Raw genomic sequence first — 19,210 nt, 5'->3', positions numbered from 1 at the left:
CATTCACAAAAACTCTAATTGTTTCTTAAATTGTTTACCTTTAGTTCTTTAGCACTCATAACATCCCTTTATAAATTAGGAAAACACTGTTACGTCCCTTTTAAAAAACAACATTTACATCGGGGGAATAAAAATTACTTTTTATTACTTTGTTTTGGTTTTGAGAAAAAAATAATTACAAAATTACCGTTTGTATTTGTGTTTGCGTTTGTGTAATGTTTGCGGTTAATTGTGTGTTTTTGTTTTTGGTTGGTTTTGGATAGGATTTATTATAAAAGTAATATACCTCCTAAACCAGGGCTTACTAAACACACAGGTTATGGTGCTTTACAATTAGGATTTTTTTAAGGCTGGTATCGAGGGTATAGAGGACAAACGCAGTATGTCAAAAAAAACATGATCTCGAGAAAAATGGGTTTATTAAAATAGTGCAAAATATTATATTTAAAAAATTATAAAATATTTGCATTCTAGTTTTCTTAGACTGCGCATTAGTGTTCTTGTAGCTCGTATTATTGACAGTATCAATATAAATGTACATCGATTTGACAAAAAAGTGGACATACTGCATTTGTCCTCTATACTCTCTCTCTCTCTCTCTCTCTCATTCTCTCTCTCTCTCTCTCTCTCTCTCTCTCTCTCTCTATATATATATATATATATATATATATATATATATATATATATATATGTAACTAGTGTAGTTACTAAAGACGATAAGAACGCAATACAGTCTGTCAACTAAAGACACGATCAAGGCCAAACTGGGCTGATGCAACGGATGCAGGTGGTGTGGACTGATAACGAATACAAAGCCACGGCGTAGTTGGGAAGCGATACGACAGAACTGCGTAGTTCATAGTTATGATGCAACGGATAGAAACGATTACGAATACGGGGGATATAATAAGACTGCAGGACAGAAGAGCAGATGAGAAGTTGAAGCCTGAACTGTAGATACGTGTTGTAATTTGTGAGGACAGTTGAGAACAGAAGTTGAAGACTGAACTGTAGATACGTGTTTAAGTTGTGAGAATAAGTTTGGAAGCCTGAACCATGGACACGTGTATTCTGATATGTGAGGACTAGTGAGGACAGTGGGGGTCAGTTGGTTCATTGTATTCTTGTGGAACATTGATGCATTGCTATGTGGAGCATTTCTATTGATTCATTTAATAAAGAGATAAATGTAAACCTGCACTTCCGAGTATCTGTATTGTGGTTGATGTTGTGTGCTGGTCAAAGATAGCACAAGTAAATAGACTCGGTAACATTTGGCACTGCGAGCAAATACACTCGGTAACATATATATATATATATATATATATATATATATATATATATATATATATATATATATATATAACTTATTGTATTCGGGAGGTTGACACCATGAGGTCCCACACCTGGAGCCCCCAACCCGAAGAAAGTTTACCGCCCCCAAACCAGATTGAATGTATATAGTAAATATTTACTTTTGCTAGTGTCCGTCCCGCCCCGTCCCCCCGGAAAATGTAGACCGCACCCCCGAAAATATCAAGCGCCAGAAAAAGTCTGGAAGAAACACTGATGACACCCGACCTCGCGACGCCACTGCTTTAATCTAAAATCAATATCACTTCTTTGAATTTTACTGATGGTGTTCAGACAATACCAAACCTTTTGGAAGGAGATTTTGTATCATATTTCCTGTAGCATTTGCCACGTAGGTGTTGATTGGTTCCTCTGGTCCCCCAGGGGCAGACAAGTCAATGTTACCAGCCTTGGCGAAGTACTTGCTCTCAACATCAGCCACAAATTGAGGCACGATTTCGTATGCAGGGTTCACAAAAATGGCGTTTCCTGTGTTTAATTTCACATCCGGTACAGAGTTCATCTGTCGGTGTTTTGAAGCAAAAAAAGCATTGTAATTAATTAATTTACTTGGCAGTTTTACTTTGTAATTTTAAATTAAATGGCGTATTACGTAACAAGAATTGAATGCAACTATTGGCGTTGCATCAAAATTGAAAAGTGCGGCTCTCTTCTGAAATAACCAAACTGCTATTTATGTTTAAGAGAATGAGTAAAGTATCTTATTTGAAAGCAAATTACAGGAATACATTCGATTATGTGAATAATTGATAGAAACGTATATGCAACTGTTGTAATCTTACATCCGAAATAAGTTTCTTATAAATCTCATGAGTATTGTCAGCAAGAGATGTAATCCCAAGCGCCTGTTTCATTTCTGTAGCTGTTTTTCCTCTGGCGCCTAATGACGTCATTGCCAATACCGAATGGACGCTAAAAATAAACGCGTAAAATAAACGTTTTGTGCATTCAATGACATAATAATAGTATATAATTATAAAAATATTATAATTTACTTAATTTCATTTTCGAGTAAGTTAATACTGATTTTAGAAAGGAGCTCATAACTAGGTAGATTATGCGAATGAAATTAATCAATCAAATTCTATTTATTTTTTTTAAATTAAGAATAAAGCATTTAAAAATCTATTATAACAACAAAGGTGAAGTTGTCAAAAATAAATTGATAGAAACATTTTTTTTTCAGAAAAAGTACAAAGCCCTTATTTAAGGGAAAAAATGTTTAGCACTTCTAATGACGTTTTAAAATTTAGAATGTATCTTCTTTAGCAAGACCAACGTTTAAAATTATAAAATCTAGATTCCAAAGAAAAAAGTATATATTTAAAAAATATGGTACGTCTACGTGTAAGATAGAATACGCCCGCGAAATAAAAATCTACGCATTGAAACTAGAATCTAACTGGTAAAGCAAAGGTATACCTGTAAGGTGAGTAGACCATACTTGGTAAGCCCAGTGCCACTTTCTGGTACAGTCTCTGGGAGAATCCAGAGGTCGCTGCCGACAAGTCCCGTTGGTCATCTAGGTAGTCCGCCTTGACAAGGTGACCAGCAATGGCCAGTACAAGTAGAGCGAGAAGCATTGTGTTCATCTGTTTTGTTCACGTGTTGTAAAATACAGAAATAACAAAACAGTTTACACGTTTTTAATAACTTACAGAGCATTAATCTTATGACCAAAAAATCTGAAAATTAACGCGAAAACAATGTGTTTAGACTAGTTAATATAAATACTACTGCTAAAAGATTTAGATAGTTTTGCGAGAGATTAGACCAAAACGTACTCGACTTCTCAAGCTGTGGTGACCGAATTGTTTCCTTAGTCAAACGCCGTTAAGCTACGTGGCCGATACTAATTAAAAAAAGGAAATTTCTAATTTTAAACAAGCTAATTAGTTATTGATTGTTATCTTGTTTAGTAAAGAAGATTGATTATCACGCGCGGGATTTTGTTGTATATAAACTCTAACCCTCACAGCAATAAAAAAAAATAAACAAACAAAAATACACCCAAATCCTTACTACAAACGTAAACTCAAACATAATCACAAACACAACACAAACACAAACAATAAAAAACATAAACATAAACTTAAGCATACACACAAAACCCCATCTCAACCAAAAACTTAAACATAAATTTAAACTTTCTCCGTTCCCCGCACTTCTAAGCCTAATAAAATAACCACATAAACACAAACACAAAAAAAAAAATTAGCATCAACATTAACCCTAACCTTCTCCACAACCTCAACTACAAACATTAACATAAACATAAACATAAACACTACACAAACACAAACATAACCACACATTTGAATATTTTCAATGTAATTTTAATTTATTTGACTTAAACGGAAGTAATTTGTACAATTTTTAGAAATGTTTTTTTTTTTAATGACAATATATTTAGGTTTATTTTGTTCTTTGAACTTTACGTTAATTACAACCTTATGTTGAAAACTGAAGACGGCGCCAAATCACACACAACCCAGGGCGCCAGAGGACGCAACAGAGTATAGTAGTCCGACATATCCTCTCAACTCGTGTAATTTCTTTGTACTGCCTATTTTCTTATAGAGGGTTCGAGGTAAAAGCCAGTTGTTCTAGGCATAACATCGACTATATAACTTACTAGACTACCCGTCATCCCCTGGATAACTGTGGGTTTCGGGGGTCATCCATAAAAAAACATCACGTCTGTCATTTATTGTCACAAAAAACCAGATCCCACATTCAAAAAGATGTTTTTTATCTTTTAAAAATACCGATTTCGGACTATCCCTTCATATACTGACGTCACAGGTGACTTACTCAACTCTACTTCACCTGCCCAGTGTCCCGCCAAGTCTCAGACAACATGTTTTTATCGTTTTAAAAAAACGATTCCGGCCGAGCATGTCTCTGACCACACTATCCCTTCATATGCTTAGGACAAAGAAACGGATGAACTCTACATCACCTGCCCTGTATCCCGCCAAGTTCAGATAGGCAACTTTATCATTCACATCTAAAAAATTAAAAAAAATTAACATTGACGTGACGTGTCTAGAACCCGTGCCACCCGCATGAAAGCCTATTACACTAACAAATTAGCTATTTAGACTCGTGACGTCACTGATGTTTTTTACGGTATAGTTTAATACTTTGAGTCTCCTTATGCAACTTGATTTACGCGCATATTCCCTATCTAGATCTAGATCTAAGTCTAGTAGTAGTAACTTTCAAATTAAATTAGCCAATGACATAGCTAAACAAACAAAGATTTATCTAAAATAATGAAGGTCTGAAATTATCTAGATCTAGATCTAGATTCTACGACTCGTTTGCTTAAGTCTTAAATCTAGTTTTTGCGTAACTCTTGCTAGATCTAGATTAGACAATCATATTCTAGATAGATCTAGATCTAGATTGATAAATCACAAAGATTTATATCAAGCATTTAAGGACTAAAAATGTATTTTGATTTTAAAATGGATTGTATTTTTATCTAATTTATATTTATTTTGTATCTAATTAATCTTTGGTTTGACCTAGATTCTAGATCTAGATCTATAAATAACTTTCTTGGCCACCTGATATTTAGATCTATAAATAACTTTCTTGGACAGATTGTAGAACTAGAGAAATTTATTGTAAAACTAAATAAAAAAGACAGTTGAAAATTTATATAAGTGTTGGAACGTAATAAATACAGTAAACTGACGTATAGTTAAAGCTATAGCCGACAGAAAATTAGCTTTAGAACGAGTTAAACATTGGAATGGGAACACCATCTTCTTCGATAGAAGCCGCCATTTTATTGTACTAAAAAGTAAACAATTAATGTGACGTCACTATTCGGTCAAAATAAAGCTATTGTTTGAAACTTTTAACATTAATGTGGTTAATCTACCAATGAATAAATCAGTAATTTAATTAACGTCTTTAAATAAATTTGTGAATAACAGTCTGTCTGAAAAGAAAAATTGTTCTCTACCTACATACTATTTTACAGGTCTATACATATGGCAGATTCTTTCCTGTAGTAAATCAGACAAATAAATAAATATTCAAAAATGTAAACAAAGTTGAGTTTTAGTAGTATAGAGATTGCATTGGCCAAAGGGTATAAAACAGAAAGCTTTTGCTTGCCAGGGACCTTATTAATGTGGTATATAAAATATGCTGAAAACACATTTTAAACACACACACACACACACACATACACACAAAAACACATACGTCTGTGGCCTAAACCTATGTAGGCTAAAGTGTAATCTAAAGGGTCAATTAAAAAGTTGGCCAAAGTATGCCTGCTTTGTAATATTTAGATGCACATAAAATGTAACATAACAGTTTAACAGACACATCTGCCTATCTGTTTGATTATCAGATTTAACTGATAGTAATTTTATATCGTACAGACCGTCAGTCTTATCTCCTTTCATTTAATTACAATAATTTGAAGGATTCAACAGTTACAGTAAATGTATTTGCTTTATTTAAACCTATGTACATGTCCTTACAGTCACAGTTTAATTTTTCGTGCCTATCAGGAAGTAAATTACATTCCTTTTTTATGTTTCTCTATTTTAAAAGCTTTCTCGCTCTAAGCCTAATGTTTCACAAAATATCTCAAAAACTTTATAGTTAATTCTCTCAAATCCAGCCGTCATTCTTAAAAGCTATCTAATTCCTTATGTTATCTAAAAATAGCTCTGTCGTAGCGTAAATCAAGAGCAGGGTTAGTAAAACCATTGGTTAAAATACATGTTTTATTTACAATAGAGTTACATGACTAAAAACCATTGCGCGCCTAGCTACTGAACGTGATGACGCAGCCATTGAACGTGATGGCGCAGCTATTGAACGTGATGACGCGTGTGGTGTGGTTGGATAAAAATGCCTACTAATTCGGTCCAAATTTTAATTAATTAAATTTTTGTGACAGAACGAAAGGATATTTTTGAAAACGTATTCGGCAATATTGTTCTAAATTATGGCAGAAATCGATTGGTACATGTTTCAAGTCGCTAAGTGGTCTGGTTGCCGAGATATGTGCAAAAAACTGCATTTTTTCGAGGTTTTTTGGTTTTTCCGGGAAATCCATGAAAGAAACCCGGAATTTTTATGGCCTATGTTCATCTTCGTAACTTGTTTAACATAATTGCTTTTGGAACTAGTCCTCGATATTGCTTCGTTAAGGAGGAGATTCGACTTAAAGCTGCGGACACACATTCATCCATCCATTCATCCATCCAGAAATGACGGGTTAATTAACGCAATTCTCCAGAATGGAAATTGCGCTAAAAAAAAATTAAGTTTTATACTTGGGTTTAATAAATCACTACGTGTAAATTGTCTATCAATTACCCTTTTGCATGCTTTTATTTAACTTGCTTTCTCTGTCAGCCGTCAGTCTGTCTTAATCCTAAGTCGAATGGGCACTTCTAACCGATCAAGTTCACTGAAAGTCGACACGTTGGTCAAGGCCCGATGACAATGCAATATGACATTAAATTTTCTACAAATAAATGCGTGCTTTTCTTTAAAGTTTTAATGCATTATTAACGTAAATACTTGTCACTAAAACGTTTTTTATTCAATTATACTTGCTTCCTCTGTCTAGATCGAAATGAGCGAACGAAATTTTGGGCACTTCTAACTGACGGACAGTTCAAACTTGGCAAGAAGGGAAAAAATGTATATATATATATATATATATATATATATATATATATATATATATATATATATATATATATATATATATATATATATATATATATATATATATGGGTGTGTGTGTGTGTGTGTGTTGGCTTCTACTCTATCGTTGATTCTTAAGTAAGCATGTTAGGTTGTACTCTATGGTTGATTCTTAAGTAAGCCTGTTGGTTGGTTATGTTATTGCTGTTCACGTGTTGCTTGTTTTTTTGTAATTATTTTGTTGTTTTGTTTGGTCGTAGCTGGGTCGGGGTAATGTTTCCCCAACCCATAGACCATAAGATGCCGCCCGGTTCTCAAGACACGGGGATCTGTCTTAGGGTCAACAGATAATTTATGAGCATTCGCAGCCGTGGACTGCGGCCGGAGATCAGCTTGACCGGACCCTAGGTGTGAGCATGCTTTTGTGTTCGTTTTAATAGCCTCGCCAGCCCAAAGACGTCTTTTTAGTTTATGGACGAAGGGCCATTACCTGGATCAGATCGAGTCCAACAGGTCAGTCTATATATGAGGAAGCGTGGATATGGTGAGGTCTCTTACACACATAGCTAGGCCTAGAGGCTAGTCGAGGCCTTAAAGTGGCAGCCTTAGGGCTGGCAGCGAAGACTGGCTTAGTGGCCCAGCTGATTTATTGTTAATATGGCTTGGTATTTACACCAGCGGCCAAACGTCTTGTTCTTGTAGATATATGATTCGTTCCTGTGGCCTTTATTGTTAAGGGGATATGCGCGGAAAAAAATCACAAAATTTCTTGTTTTTCGTCATGTTGGGTTTCTTGCACTTTTGTGTACTTTGTCCATTTTTTAATAAGGAAAATGATAACTTTAAAGAGAAAAAAAATATTTTATGTGTTTGAATTACGATTTTTATGACCCTATTAATTAAAAAATAATTATTTTTTCCCAATCTTACAAGCTCTCTATGAAAAGTTTTCTATCCGTCATTATATTGTATTTGATATCATGGGAAAGCTGGATTTCTCATGTATTTAATAAACTTAATTTCCTACATCTCGGAAACACCCAAAGCTTACAATCGGCTTTGCAGTTTACACAGATATGGTACTTTCCTGACCTACTTTTCGTTACTTTTGGCTGTTTTTCTCAGTTCGCAGGTTTTTAACACTAAAAAGCCTACTACTTTTTTATTTATTAAACAATGACAACCATATTTTCAATAAATGTTCTTAATGTGAAAATACAACTTTTGTCACGAGGGAATTGTGATTGCTTTCATAGAAAAAAAGTATTTGGTAATTAATATGCACATTTTGAAACTTTTGAATACTAAAAAGGGTACGATGTTTTAGACCTTGTAAAATTCTTACTAGTAATTATTTAAAAAAGTTGTCGTGACAAAAGTTTTAGTATATACTGAAATATAAGCAGTTTAAATTTGATTGCTATAGGTACATAAATAAAAAAGCCTTAGCATTTTTAAAAGTACCGAAAAATTCAAAATGGCGGAGGTTTTTTGGGTTTCCATGACAACCAAAATTGTTTTCGACCCTTTTTTTGCTGTTTAATACTTACTTTTATATACCAAATATGATAAAAGTATTCAAAAGGCTTTAGATCTTAAACTGTAAAAAATAGAAAAAAACATAGCATATCCCCTTAATTGATGTGGTCTACCCAGATGTGAAACGTATCGTCTAATGTTGTACCAGAGGTCAATTACCTTGTTTCCATGTTTGGAAATATTCCTGCTGCTTGAGTATCGAGATAGATTGTTGTGATTACTGCTGAGTACTCATAGAAGGACTTAAACCGTTTTTGAAGCAGTACAAGTAGAGAAACCAGAACTAGTATTAGAGATGATAACATTTACACGTGTGAGTCTGAGATTACCTAAGCAGTGCAAGTAGTGTAGGACTTAAAAATGATATTCACTTGTGTAAATTTGGAGTTGTGTAAAATGCGGGTTTACTATTCATATTTATATATGTGTTTTTTTAAATGAATTTCTTTTATGACGTTTAATGCAATGTAAGTTCGATGATTTTTTTGTCCCTTTGACTGGTATTTGAAATTCCAGTGTTGATTTGTCTATTGTAAAAAGAAGGGCCATGTCTTGTGTGTACTGTTTAACTGTTGTTGACCATTTGTGAACCAAATTGAGGTCTAAAGAATGTTAAATAAACGTATTGAACTGTTTGAAGTTTAATATTGGTTTTGTATTAATTAGTTTTGCTCAGGTCTGGTAAACCACCTTCACCAACAGGGATGCACGGATTTGAAAGAATAATACCATCACCATCTCTCCTCTATCAATAACTCTTACCCTACCCCCCTTACATTTATGGTGTCAGAAGTGGGATCTCAGATCTATTTCTCTATCTATTTCTATTTCTAACACACACACACACACACACATATATATATATATATATATATGTATATATATATATATATATATATATATATATATATGTATATATATATAGGCCTATAGGCACATGAATCCCGATAGATATATATAGTTGCAAATGGCGGCACCCCCTATCATTTTGCCAAATGCAGTAAATTTATGTGAACATTATATAAACCCACCTATTAATTTATGTACAAAAAAGCATAGTTTTCATAGTTATTATTAACTTGAAACAGATGAATGAAGCGTCCACACTAGCCGTTAGTAGTCAGAAATTGCAATGCTCAGGTAAAAATATAATTTTTAATTTTAATATTTTTACTTTCTTGTATACGAACTATAGAGGGAGTATTGCAATCGTGTAAGAAATCGAAATTTTCATACATCTCGACGTTTTACACCTCCCTGAGTCGGTAAAACATAGTTTTGCTATTTTGTCTGTGTGTGTGTGTGTCTGTAAACACGATAACTTGAGTACTGTTACAGTTAGGTTGATGAAATTTCATGTATAAGTATTAGATCTTATTTGTAATTCTGTACCAGCTTTTCAATATGTCCAGTTACCGAAAGTTAACCGGATTCCTCTTTTAGTTTATCAAAAGCCTATAACTTGAGTACTATTTCAGATAGATAGACAAAATTTTTCAGTAAAACATCTGATTATCTGAATTCTGCCAAATTTCAATTATTTTCATTGTAACGGACGTACTACTTTACACTACTTCCGATTTTTCAAAAAACGACAAAAACGACCCAGTCAAAATAGCCCCGTCAAAAGGGCCCCGACTTATTGGCTCCCGTCAAATGGACTCCCGACATTTAGGCTCCCGACAATTGGACTCCCGAAATATTAGCTCCCGACAAATAGGCTCAGGACATATTGGCTCCCGACAATTCACGAGTAAACATTGAATAAAGAGGAAATTTTGTTTAATCTAAGTGGTTTGCGTGTAGAGTTTCTCTTCTGGTAGGGGCAAAGCCCCACCCCCTCCCGCCCCCCCGGTAGAATGTCTAATCTCTCCTCCCCGGTAGAACATCTAAACCCTTCCCCCCCCCGTAGAACGTCTAATCCCTCCCCTCTCCCCCCCCCCCCGTTGAACGTCTAATCCCTCCCCTCTCTCCCACCCACCCCCGCCCGTAGATCGTCTAATCCCACCCCTCTCCCCCCCCCCCGTAGAACGTATAATCCCTCCACTCTCTACCACCCCTCCCCCCGTAGATCGTCTAATCCCACCCCTCTCTCCCTCCCCCCCCCCCCCCCCCGCCCGTAGATCGTCTAATCTTTCCCCTCCCCCCCCCCGCCCGTAGATCGTCTAATCTCTCCCCTCTCTCCCTCCCCCCCCTCGCCCGTAGATCGTCTAATCCCACCCCTCTCTCCCTCCCCCCCCCGCCCGTAGATCGTCTAATCTCTCCCCTCTCTCTCCCCCCCCCCGCCCGTAGATCGTCTGAGCCCCCCCCCCCCTCCCCAACTCAAAAGAAATTTCCTCATCGATACTACCGCCTAATTAATGTGTCTAATCTAAAAAGTAGTTTTCTTTCAATTTCTTTAATGCAATTCTTCGGGTAGTGGCTAAGCGCGACACCAGTGTTTCTTTAAGACTTTTTCCTACCCGGAGAGGGGTGGGGGTACTTGAAATTTTCGGGGGCGGGGGTAGAATTTTCGGGGAGGGGGCGGACACTGGAAAAAGTATATAATTATATTTCGTTGAATGGGATGGTAGACATGTTTTTTTTTTTGGGGGGGGGGTGGGGGGGGGGGGGGTGTGTGTGGTGGGGTGGTTTTAGTTTAGAGAAAAGAGACAGCACTATCAGTCTAGCGCCCGTTGTATCCTTCCTCAACGGGCCATTTTTCTCGTTCTATATAATAGTTTCGCTGTCTGTGTATCTATCTATCTATCTATCTGTCTATGTATCTGAAAAGAATGCTATAGAGAAAACACAAGCAAATTAAAAACATGCATAGTGAGACGGAAGCGAAATATGACGTCACATTTAGCATATAGTAGAAAATAGTATCAAGCCGGATTGTGCACACAGTAATATGACGTCATTGATTCTCCAGTAAACATTGAATTAAAAAGCCAATGTTGTCTTATCTTAGGAGTGGTTTGCGTGAAGAGTTTCTTTCATACAATTCTTCGGGTAGGGGCGAAGCCCTTCCCCCGGTAGAACATCTAAGCCGCCTCCCCCCCCCCCCCCCACAAACTCAAATGATATGACGTCGTCAACGATACTCTATAAAAAAAAGACTGACATTACGGCATAATTAATGTGTATAAACATAAAAGTGTTTTGCATTTAGAGCTTCTTTCATATCATTCTTCGGGTAGTGGCTAAGCGCGACACCAGTTTTTCTTTCAGACTTTTTCCTCCGAGGAGAGGGGAACTTTAAATTTTCTAATCTAAAAAGTGTTATGCGTGCACAGTTTCTCCGTTAGTTTGTATGATCTACAAATGCGACCAGTGTTTCTCTCAGACTTTTTCCTCCCCGGAGAGGGAGGGGGGTACTTGAAAATTTTCGGGGTGTGGGGTGGGGGGTGGGGGAGGGGCGGAGCCCCCTATCCCCAAGTAGAGTCGCCTGAAAAAAACTCTAAATGCGACTTTTTTCATGATTGAGATTAGGTGCATGGCTTAGGGGTGTGGCTACGACTGTATTTACTATCAATGTGCGGTAACTAAGTGTAGATCAAGCTTAAATCCGATTAAAATGACGATTCTTGATAAAAATCCGTTTTCAACGTAATTTGTCGTTTCCGATTCAATTTGAGGTTAAGGTGGAGGCATTGGTTTTGGTTTTGGTCGCTATCAACCTAGCGACCGTTATATCCTTCCTCAACGGGCCTTTTTTTCTCGTTAATACTAATAGTTTCGCTGTCTGTGTATCTATGTATCTGTCTATGTCTCTATCTGACAAGAACGCTATAGAGAAAACACAAGCAAATTCAAAACATGCATAGTAAAACGGAAACGAAATATGACGTCACATTTAGCATATAGTAGAAAATAGTATCAAGCCGGAGATGGCACATAATAATATGACGTCATTGATTATCGAGTAAACATTGAATTAAAAAGCCAATTTTGTCTAATCTTAAAAGTGGTTTGCGTGAAGAGTTTCTTTCATACAATTCTTCGTGTAGGGGCGAAGCCCATCCAACCGCGTAAGAACGTTTAGGCCGCCCCCCCCCCCCCCAACTAAAAAAAATGTCGTCATCGATACTCTATAATAAAATTACAGCCTAATTCATGTGTCTAATCTAAAAAGTGGTTTGCGTGCAGAGTTTCTTTCATGCAATTCTTCGGGTAGTGGCTAAGCGCGACACCAGTGTTTCTTTCAGACTTTTTCCTCCCGGAGGGGGGAACTTTTTTAAATCTAAAAAGTGTTTAGCGCGCCCAGGTTCTTACTTTAGTTTGTATGATCTACAAATGCAACCATTGTTTCTTTCAGACTTTTTCCTCCCCAGAGAAGGGTGGGGGTACTTGAAATTTTCGGGGGCGGGGATAGAATTTTCTGGGAGGGGGCGGACACTGGAAAAAGTATATAATTATATTTCGTTGAAGGGCACGGTAGACATGTTTTGGGGTGTGTGTGGGGGAGGGGGGAAACCCCTCCTCACAAGTAGAGTTGCCTGAAAGAAACTCTAAATGCGACTTTTGTCATGAATGAGATTAGGTGCATGGTTAAGAGATAGTCCTATGACTATATTTTGTATAAATTAAAGTACCGATTCTGGATAAAAATCCGTTTTTAATGTCATTTTTCGTTTCCGGTTAATTTGAATTAAGGTGGCGATTTTAGTTTTGGTTTAAGTTTAGAGAAAATAGACAGCACTATCATCCTAGCGCCCGTTGTATCCCTCCTCAACGGGCCATTTTTCTCGTTGGATAAGCTAACTCTAAAGAATATTGATGAAGGGTTCCCACTGGCAAGTGTCGTATTCAAGGAGACCGCTTTGCCGGGAGACTTAGTCTCTACAGAAACGGTATTGTCAGTGGTCCTTTTGTCGGGAGCCAAATTGACAGGAGCCTATTTGTCGTGAGTCGTAATGACGGGTTCCGTTTTGTGGAGAAACTAAATGACGGGAGCCTATTTGTCAGGAGCCTTATTGACTGGAGCCCTTTTGTCGGTAGCCTATATAACGGGAGCCTATTTGTCGGGAGCCTATATGACGGGAGCCTATTTATCGGGAGCCTTTATGACGGGGTCTATATGTCGCAGGCCATTTTGACGGGGTCAATTTGACGGGGCTCTTATGTCGGGGCCGATTTGTCGGGGTCGTTTTGACGGGGCCGTTTTGTCATTGGCCGTTTTGACGCCGCACGGAATTTATAAAGTACTAATATTCCGCACTATTATACACACATTGTTTGCTGTTCAATTGGTGCACAATTATTTTTTCTACGAGATTCTATTGCTTTCTATTGCATTTAAAAAAAGTTAAAGTATTTAAATATTGATTAACGATAATGTCTCTCCCGAGTTGCCATCATCGTCGTGTTATATAGGACGTGCGGCGTCAATTCGGCCAATGACGAAACGGCCCCGTCAAAACGACCCCGACAAAACGACCCCGTCAAAACGACCCCGTCAAATCGGCCCCGTCAAAAGGGCCAGCGACATATGGACCCCGTCATATAGGCTCCCGACAAATAGGCTCCCGTCATTTAGGCTACCGACAAATAGGCTCCCGTTATATAGGCTCCCGACAAAAGGGCTCCAGTCAATAAGGCTCCTGACAAATAGGCTCCCGTCATTTTGGCTCCCGACATATAGTCTCCCGTCATTTAGTTTTTTCCACAAAACGGCCCCCGTCATTACGACTCCCGACAAATAGGCTCCCGCCATTTAGTTTCTCCACAAAACGGCCCCCGTCATTACGACTCCCGACAAATAGGCTAGCGTCATTTTGGCTCCCGACAAAAAGGCTCCTGTCAATTTGGCTCCAGACAAAAGGACCACTGACACAGTGGCGTAGCTACCGTAAAGCCCTTTTCCCTCATAAAAAATTAAAACTTTTACAATGGAATTTTAATATTTGTTACATATAAATAATTTTAAAAAAGAAAAAGGTTAAAAGTTCCAAAAAGCCCCCCCCCCCCCCCCACCCACCGTTTCGGCAGTGGGATTCAGTGTTTGTGGGTCAAACAGAGCCCAATCGTTATAATAACACTACAGGCTATATCACTTTGTCGTGCAAGACATTGAGAGAATCAGCCTATAAATAAACTTTTTAGCAGTAGTAGGCAAGCATAATAATACAGTATAAATACAAAATCAGGACATATAAAATACAAAATGTTGCCTTCAGAATATTTATATATTAAAAAATATCCATCGTAAGTAGAAGTTGATCCCTTCGTTTAACTCCTCTGTAGCCTAACGCAGAGGCGTAGCGAAGGCGAGGCGGGGGGTGCGGACCGCAACGGGTGACACCATTTAGGGGGGGGGGGGTGACACCAAAGGCAAAAAATTGAAAAATTTATAGAATGAAATGCCATTTTCCAGATCCATTAGTTAAAGTTAAATAGTCTTCTAAGTACAAATCGAAAATTATATCAAGAGGGGGGGGGGGGGGTGTGACACCACGACGTAAACGTAAACTATAAAGAAAACAATGCTACATCCAACTGTATTATAAACAGACTGCAGATAAACATCGTTACTATTAAGTCAGCAGTGATTAATATATATATATATATATATATATATATATATATATATATATATATATATATATATATATATATATATATATGCTTTGTTTCCTGGGAGGGGGTGACAATACGAAGTGCCGCACCGGGTGAGACCCGACCTAGCGACGCCACTGGCCTAACGGCTGACGAAGGGGCCCACTGATAATTTTTGTATAGGGGCCCAAAAATCCTAGCTACGCCACTGCACTGACAATACCGTTTCTGTAGAGACTAAGTCTCCCGGCAAAGCGGTCTCATTGAATATGACACCTGCCAGTGGGACCCCTTCATCAATATTCTTTAGAGTTAGCTTATCCAACACTCTTATGTAATACAACGTATGCATCTCTTGTTCGGCAGGCCTTATTTTTATATTAGTTTATCTATTATAAAATATAGTATGTTTTAATTTAAGGGTCATCTATCTATGACATCCATAATTGAGTCGGTTATAGGCTGTTCCAACTCATTGTGTGGGGAGAAGGGTCCACGCTGTACCTTCCTAACTGCAATATGCTTGTACAGGGGCGTAGCGAGGGGAGGGGCAGGGGTGCGGATCGCACCGGGTGACACCATTTAGGGGGGTGACACAAAGGCAAAAAATAGCAAAATATATAGAGAAAAAGTTGAGGGGGTGGGGGTGCAAATCGAAAGTTTGGGGGGGGGGGTGCAAATAGAAAACTTGAAAGTTTGTCCCCGGGAAGGGTCGCAACGCCTCTGGGGGGGGGGGGGGGGGTGACACCATTAAGTGCCGCACCGGGTGACACCCGACCTCGCTACGCCAATGTGCTTGTAGCTTATCAAAACAACCACAGTTTGAGCACTGAGCACTCACGGGGTGATACTGAGTACCCACTGCTAAGGCTGAGTACCCACATCAACGTTATCGATTACCAACAGCTCCAGCGCTGAGTACCCACAGCAGTGACACCAAGAACCGACTGCAGTAACACTGAGTACCCACAGCTTCAACAGTGAGTACCGACAGCTTCAGCACTCAGTACACATGGCTTCAACACTCAGTACCCACTGTTTCAGCACTGAGTACCCATACCAGTGGCAATATGTAGCTACAGCATTGTCATTGGTAATCAATATCAGAATCAGTCGAGAACAATAGCACGAATCGGAAACATAGGGTACCATCAACAATAGCAGTGAGTACCCACACCGGTGGCACTGAGTACCCACAGCTGTGACACTAAATACCCACAGCAGCTGCATTGAGCATGGACGAATATACAATGGCTGAACACTGTCATTTAGGACAGTATTTGTTCACGTGCTTTGTGTGTATAGCAAATATAGGTCGAATGAGAAATATGCGTCTTTATTAGTTGACCTTGAATAAGAGTTCACGAAAATTACGTAACCGGGGACGTCTAAGACTCTACACATTGAAGGAAGTCCTTTCATATGTAGTGTGTTACTGTAGTGTAGTAGAATTACGACAGCAAGACATCAAAATACCTATTCATAAGAGTTAGTCAGTGAGCAGGTGCAGCAGAGTTATGTAACTCTATGCCTGAGCTAATAAAGTATAGTTTTCATGAGTTTTGCAAGTGATTCTACATCTCCTTGCAAGTCCGTATGTTCAGTTTGTGATATTTTATTGTTTGTGCATGGATATTTAGAGAAACACATGACAGTAAAAATAGTAAAATGACCCGGACTAAAAAAAAATTAAATTACTGTTTGGTCAATAAGTGCCTGATGTCGCGTTTTCGCGACATACCGTAATTATCATCAAAAATAAGTCAAAATTTAAAAACAACTATATACCTCAAATTCAGTGTCAGTATGATGAGAGAAAATCAGCACAAATAATTTTTTACACGCTTGGAACATAATTCAGGCATTAATATTTTGTTAAAAATTAAGTTTTGCATTTTACTCAAATTGTAAAAATTAATTGCGAAAGTAATTCATTATAATATTTGATTGATACTATTAAGAAAACCCTTGCAGTTCTAATTACCGTGCGAGTAATAAGTTTGCGAATATTCCATCAATATATGAGTAGCATTAAATTACTTCACTGTATAAATTTAGGCCCTAAGCATTTAACATAGCAGCCAATCACCTATTAATTAATCATTCAATTGCTCAATTTTTTTGAAAACCTAAGCGAAGCTAGGCAGTATGCCTAGTATATATATATATATATATATATATATATATATATATATATATATATATATATATATATATATATATATTAATTTTGAATGTGACCTCTGACCGCGAACAGCGGATCCATGATTCCTATGAAAGAGAGGGAAAAATAGACTTCATAGCCATAGTATGATGTACCTAAAGTGCTCATTATCTAAATTAATAATGTAAAAAAATTATATTCATTTTCCAAACTTATAGTGTTAATTAAAGAAAATGTATCATCATTCACAAAAACTCTAATTGTTTCTTAAATTGTTTACCTTTAGTTCTTTAGCACTCATAACATCCCTTTATAAATTAGGAAAACACTGTTACGTCCCTTTTAAAAAACAACATTTACATCGGGGGAATAAAAATTACTTTTTATTACTTTGTTTTGGTTTTGAGAAAAAAATAATTACAAAATTACCGTTTGTATTTGTGTTTGCGTTTGTGTAATGTTTGCGGTTAATTGTGTGTTTTTGTTTTTGGTTGGTTTTGGATAGGATTTATTATAAAAGTAATATACCTCCTAAACCAGGGCTTACTAAACACACAGGTTATGGTGCTTTACAATTAGGATTTTTTTAAGGCTGGTATCGAGGGTATAGAGGACAAACGCAGTATGTCAAAAAAAACATGATCTCGAGAAAAATGGGTTTATTAAAATAGTGCAAAATATTATATTTAAAAAATTATAAAATATTTGCATTCTAGTTTTCTTAGACTGCGCATTAGTGTTCTTGTAGCTCGTATTATTGACAGTATCAATATAAATGTACATCGATTTGACAAAAAAGTGGACATACTGCATTTGTCCTCTATACTCTCTCTCTCTCTCTCTCTCTCATTCTCTCTCTCTCTCTCTCTCTCTCTCTCTCTCTCTCTCTCTCTATATATATATATATATATATATATATATATATATATATATATATATATATATATATATGTAACTAGTGTAGTTACTAAAGACGATAAGAACGCAATACAGTCTGTCAACTAAAGACACGATCAAGGCCAAACTGGGCTGATGCAACGGATGCAGGTGGTGTGGACTGATAACGAATACAAAGCCACGGCGTAGTTGGGAAGCGATACGACAGAACTGCGTAGTTCATAGTTATGATGCAACGGATAGAAACGATTACGAATACGGGGGATATAATAAGACTGCAGGACAGAAGAGCAGATGAGAAGTTGAAGCCTGAACTGTAGATACGTGTTGTAATTTGTGAGGACAGTTGAGAACAGAAGTTGAAGACTGAACTGTAGATACGTGTTTAAGTTGTGAGAATAAGTTTGGAAGCCTGAACCATGGACACGTGTATTCTGATATGTGAGGACTAGTGAGGACAGTGGGGGTCAGTTGGTTCATTGTATTCTTGTGGAACATTGATGCATTGCTATGTGGAGCATTTCTATTGATTCATTTAATAAAGAGATAAATGTAAACCTGCACTTCCGAGTATCTGTATTGTGGTTGATGTTGTGTGCTGGTCAAAGATAGCACAAGTAAATAGACTCGGTAACATTTGGCACTGCGAGCAAATACACTCGGTAACATATATATATATATATATATATATATATATATATATATATATATATATATATATATATATATATATATATATAACTTATTGTATTCGGGAGGTTGACACCATGAGGTCCCACACCTGGAGCCCCCAACCCGAAGAAAGTTTACCGCCCCCAAACCAGATTGAATGTATATAGTAAATATTTACTTTTGCTAGTGTCCGTCCCGCCCCGTCCCCCCGGAAAATGTAGACCGCACCCCCGAAAATATCAAGCGCCAGAAAAAGTCTGGAAGAAACACTGATGACACCCGACCTCGCGACGCCACTGCTTTAATCTAAAATCAATATCACTTCTTTGAATT

The 19,210-nt window shown here is 37.4% G+C and overlaps 1 protein-coding gene across 1 annotated transcript; it reads right to left on the bottom strand.

The window, feature by feature from the left end:
- Positions 1-1,630: 1,630 nt before the first annotated feature.
- LOC131949262 (leukocyte elastase inhibitor B-like) lies at positions 1,631-2,908 on the bottom strand. Its single transcript, XM_059311075.1, has 3 exons — positions 2,797-2,908; positions 2,157-2,286; positions 1,631-1,876 (listed from the first exon to the last, which is right to left on the bottom strand). The coding sequence occupies exons 1-3, from the start codon at positions 2,814-2,816 to the stop codon at positions 1,631-1,633; spliced, it is 396 nt and encodes a 131-aa protein (XP_059167058.1). The 5' UTR covers positions 2,817-2,908.
- Between the last annotated feature and the right edge of the window lie 16,302 nt (positions 2,909-19,210).

This window comes from Physella acuta, unplaced genomic scaffold, assembly GCF_028476545.2.
Source record: "Physella acuta isolate Inbredline_101_S28 unplaced genomic scaffold, ASM2847654v3 ptg000681l, whole genome shotgun sequence".
Lineage (NCBI taxonomy): Eukaryota > Metazoa > Mollusca > Gastropoda > Physidae > Physella > Physella acuta.
Note: the sequence above shows the minus strand (reverse complement) of the source record. Positions and strands in the feature narration are given on the sequence as shown.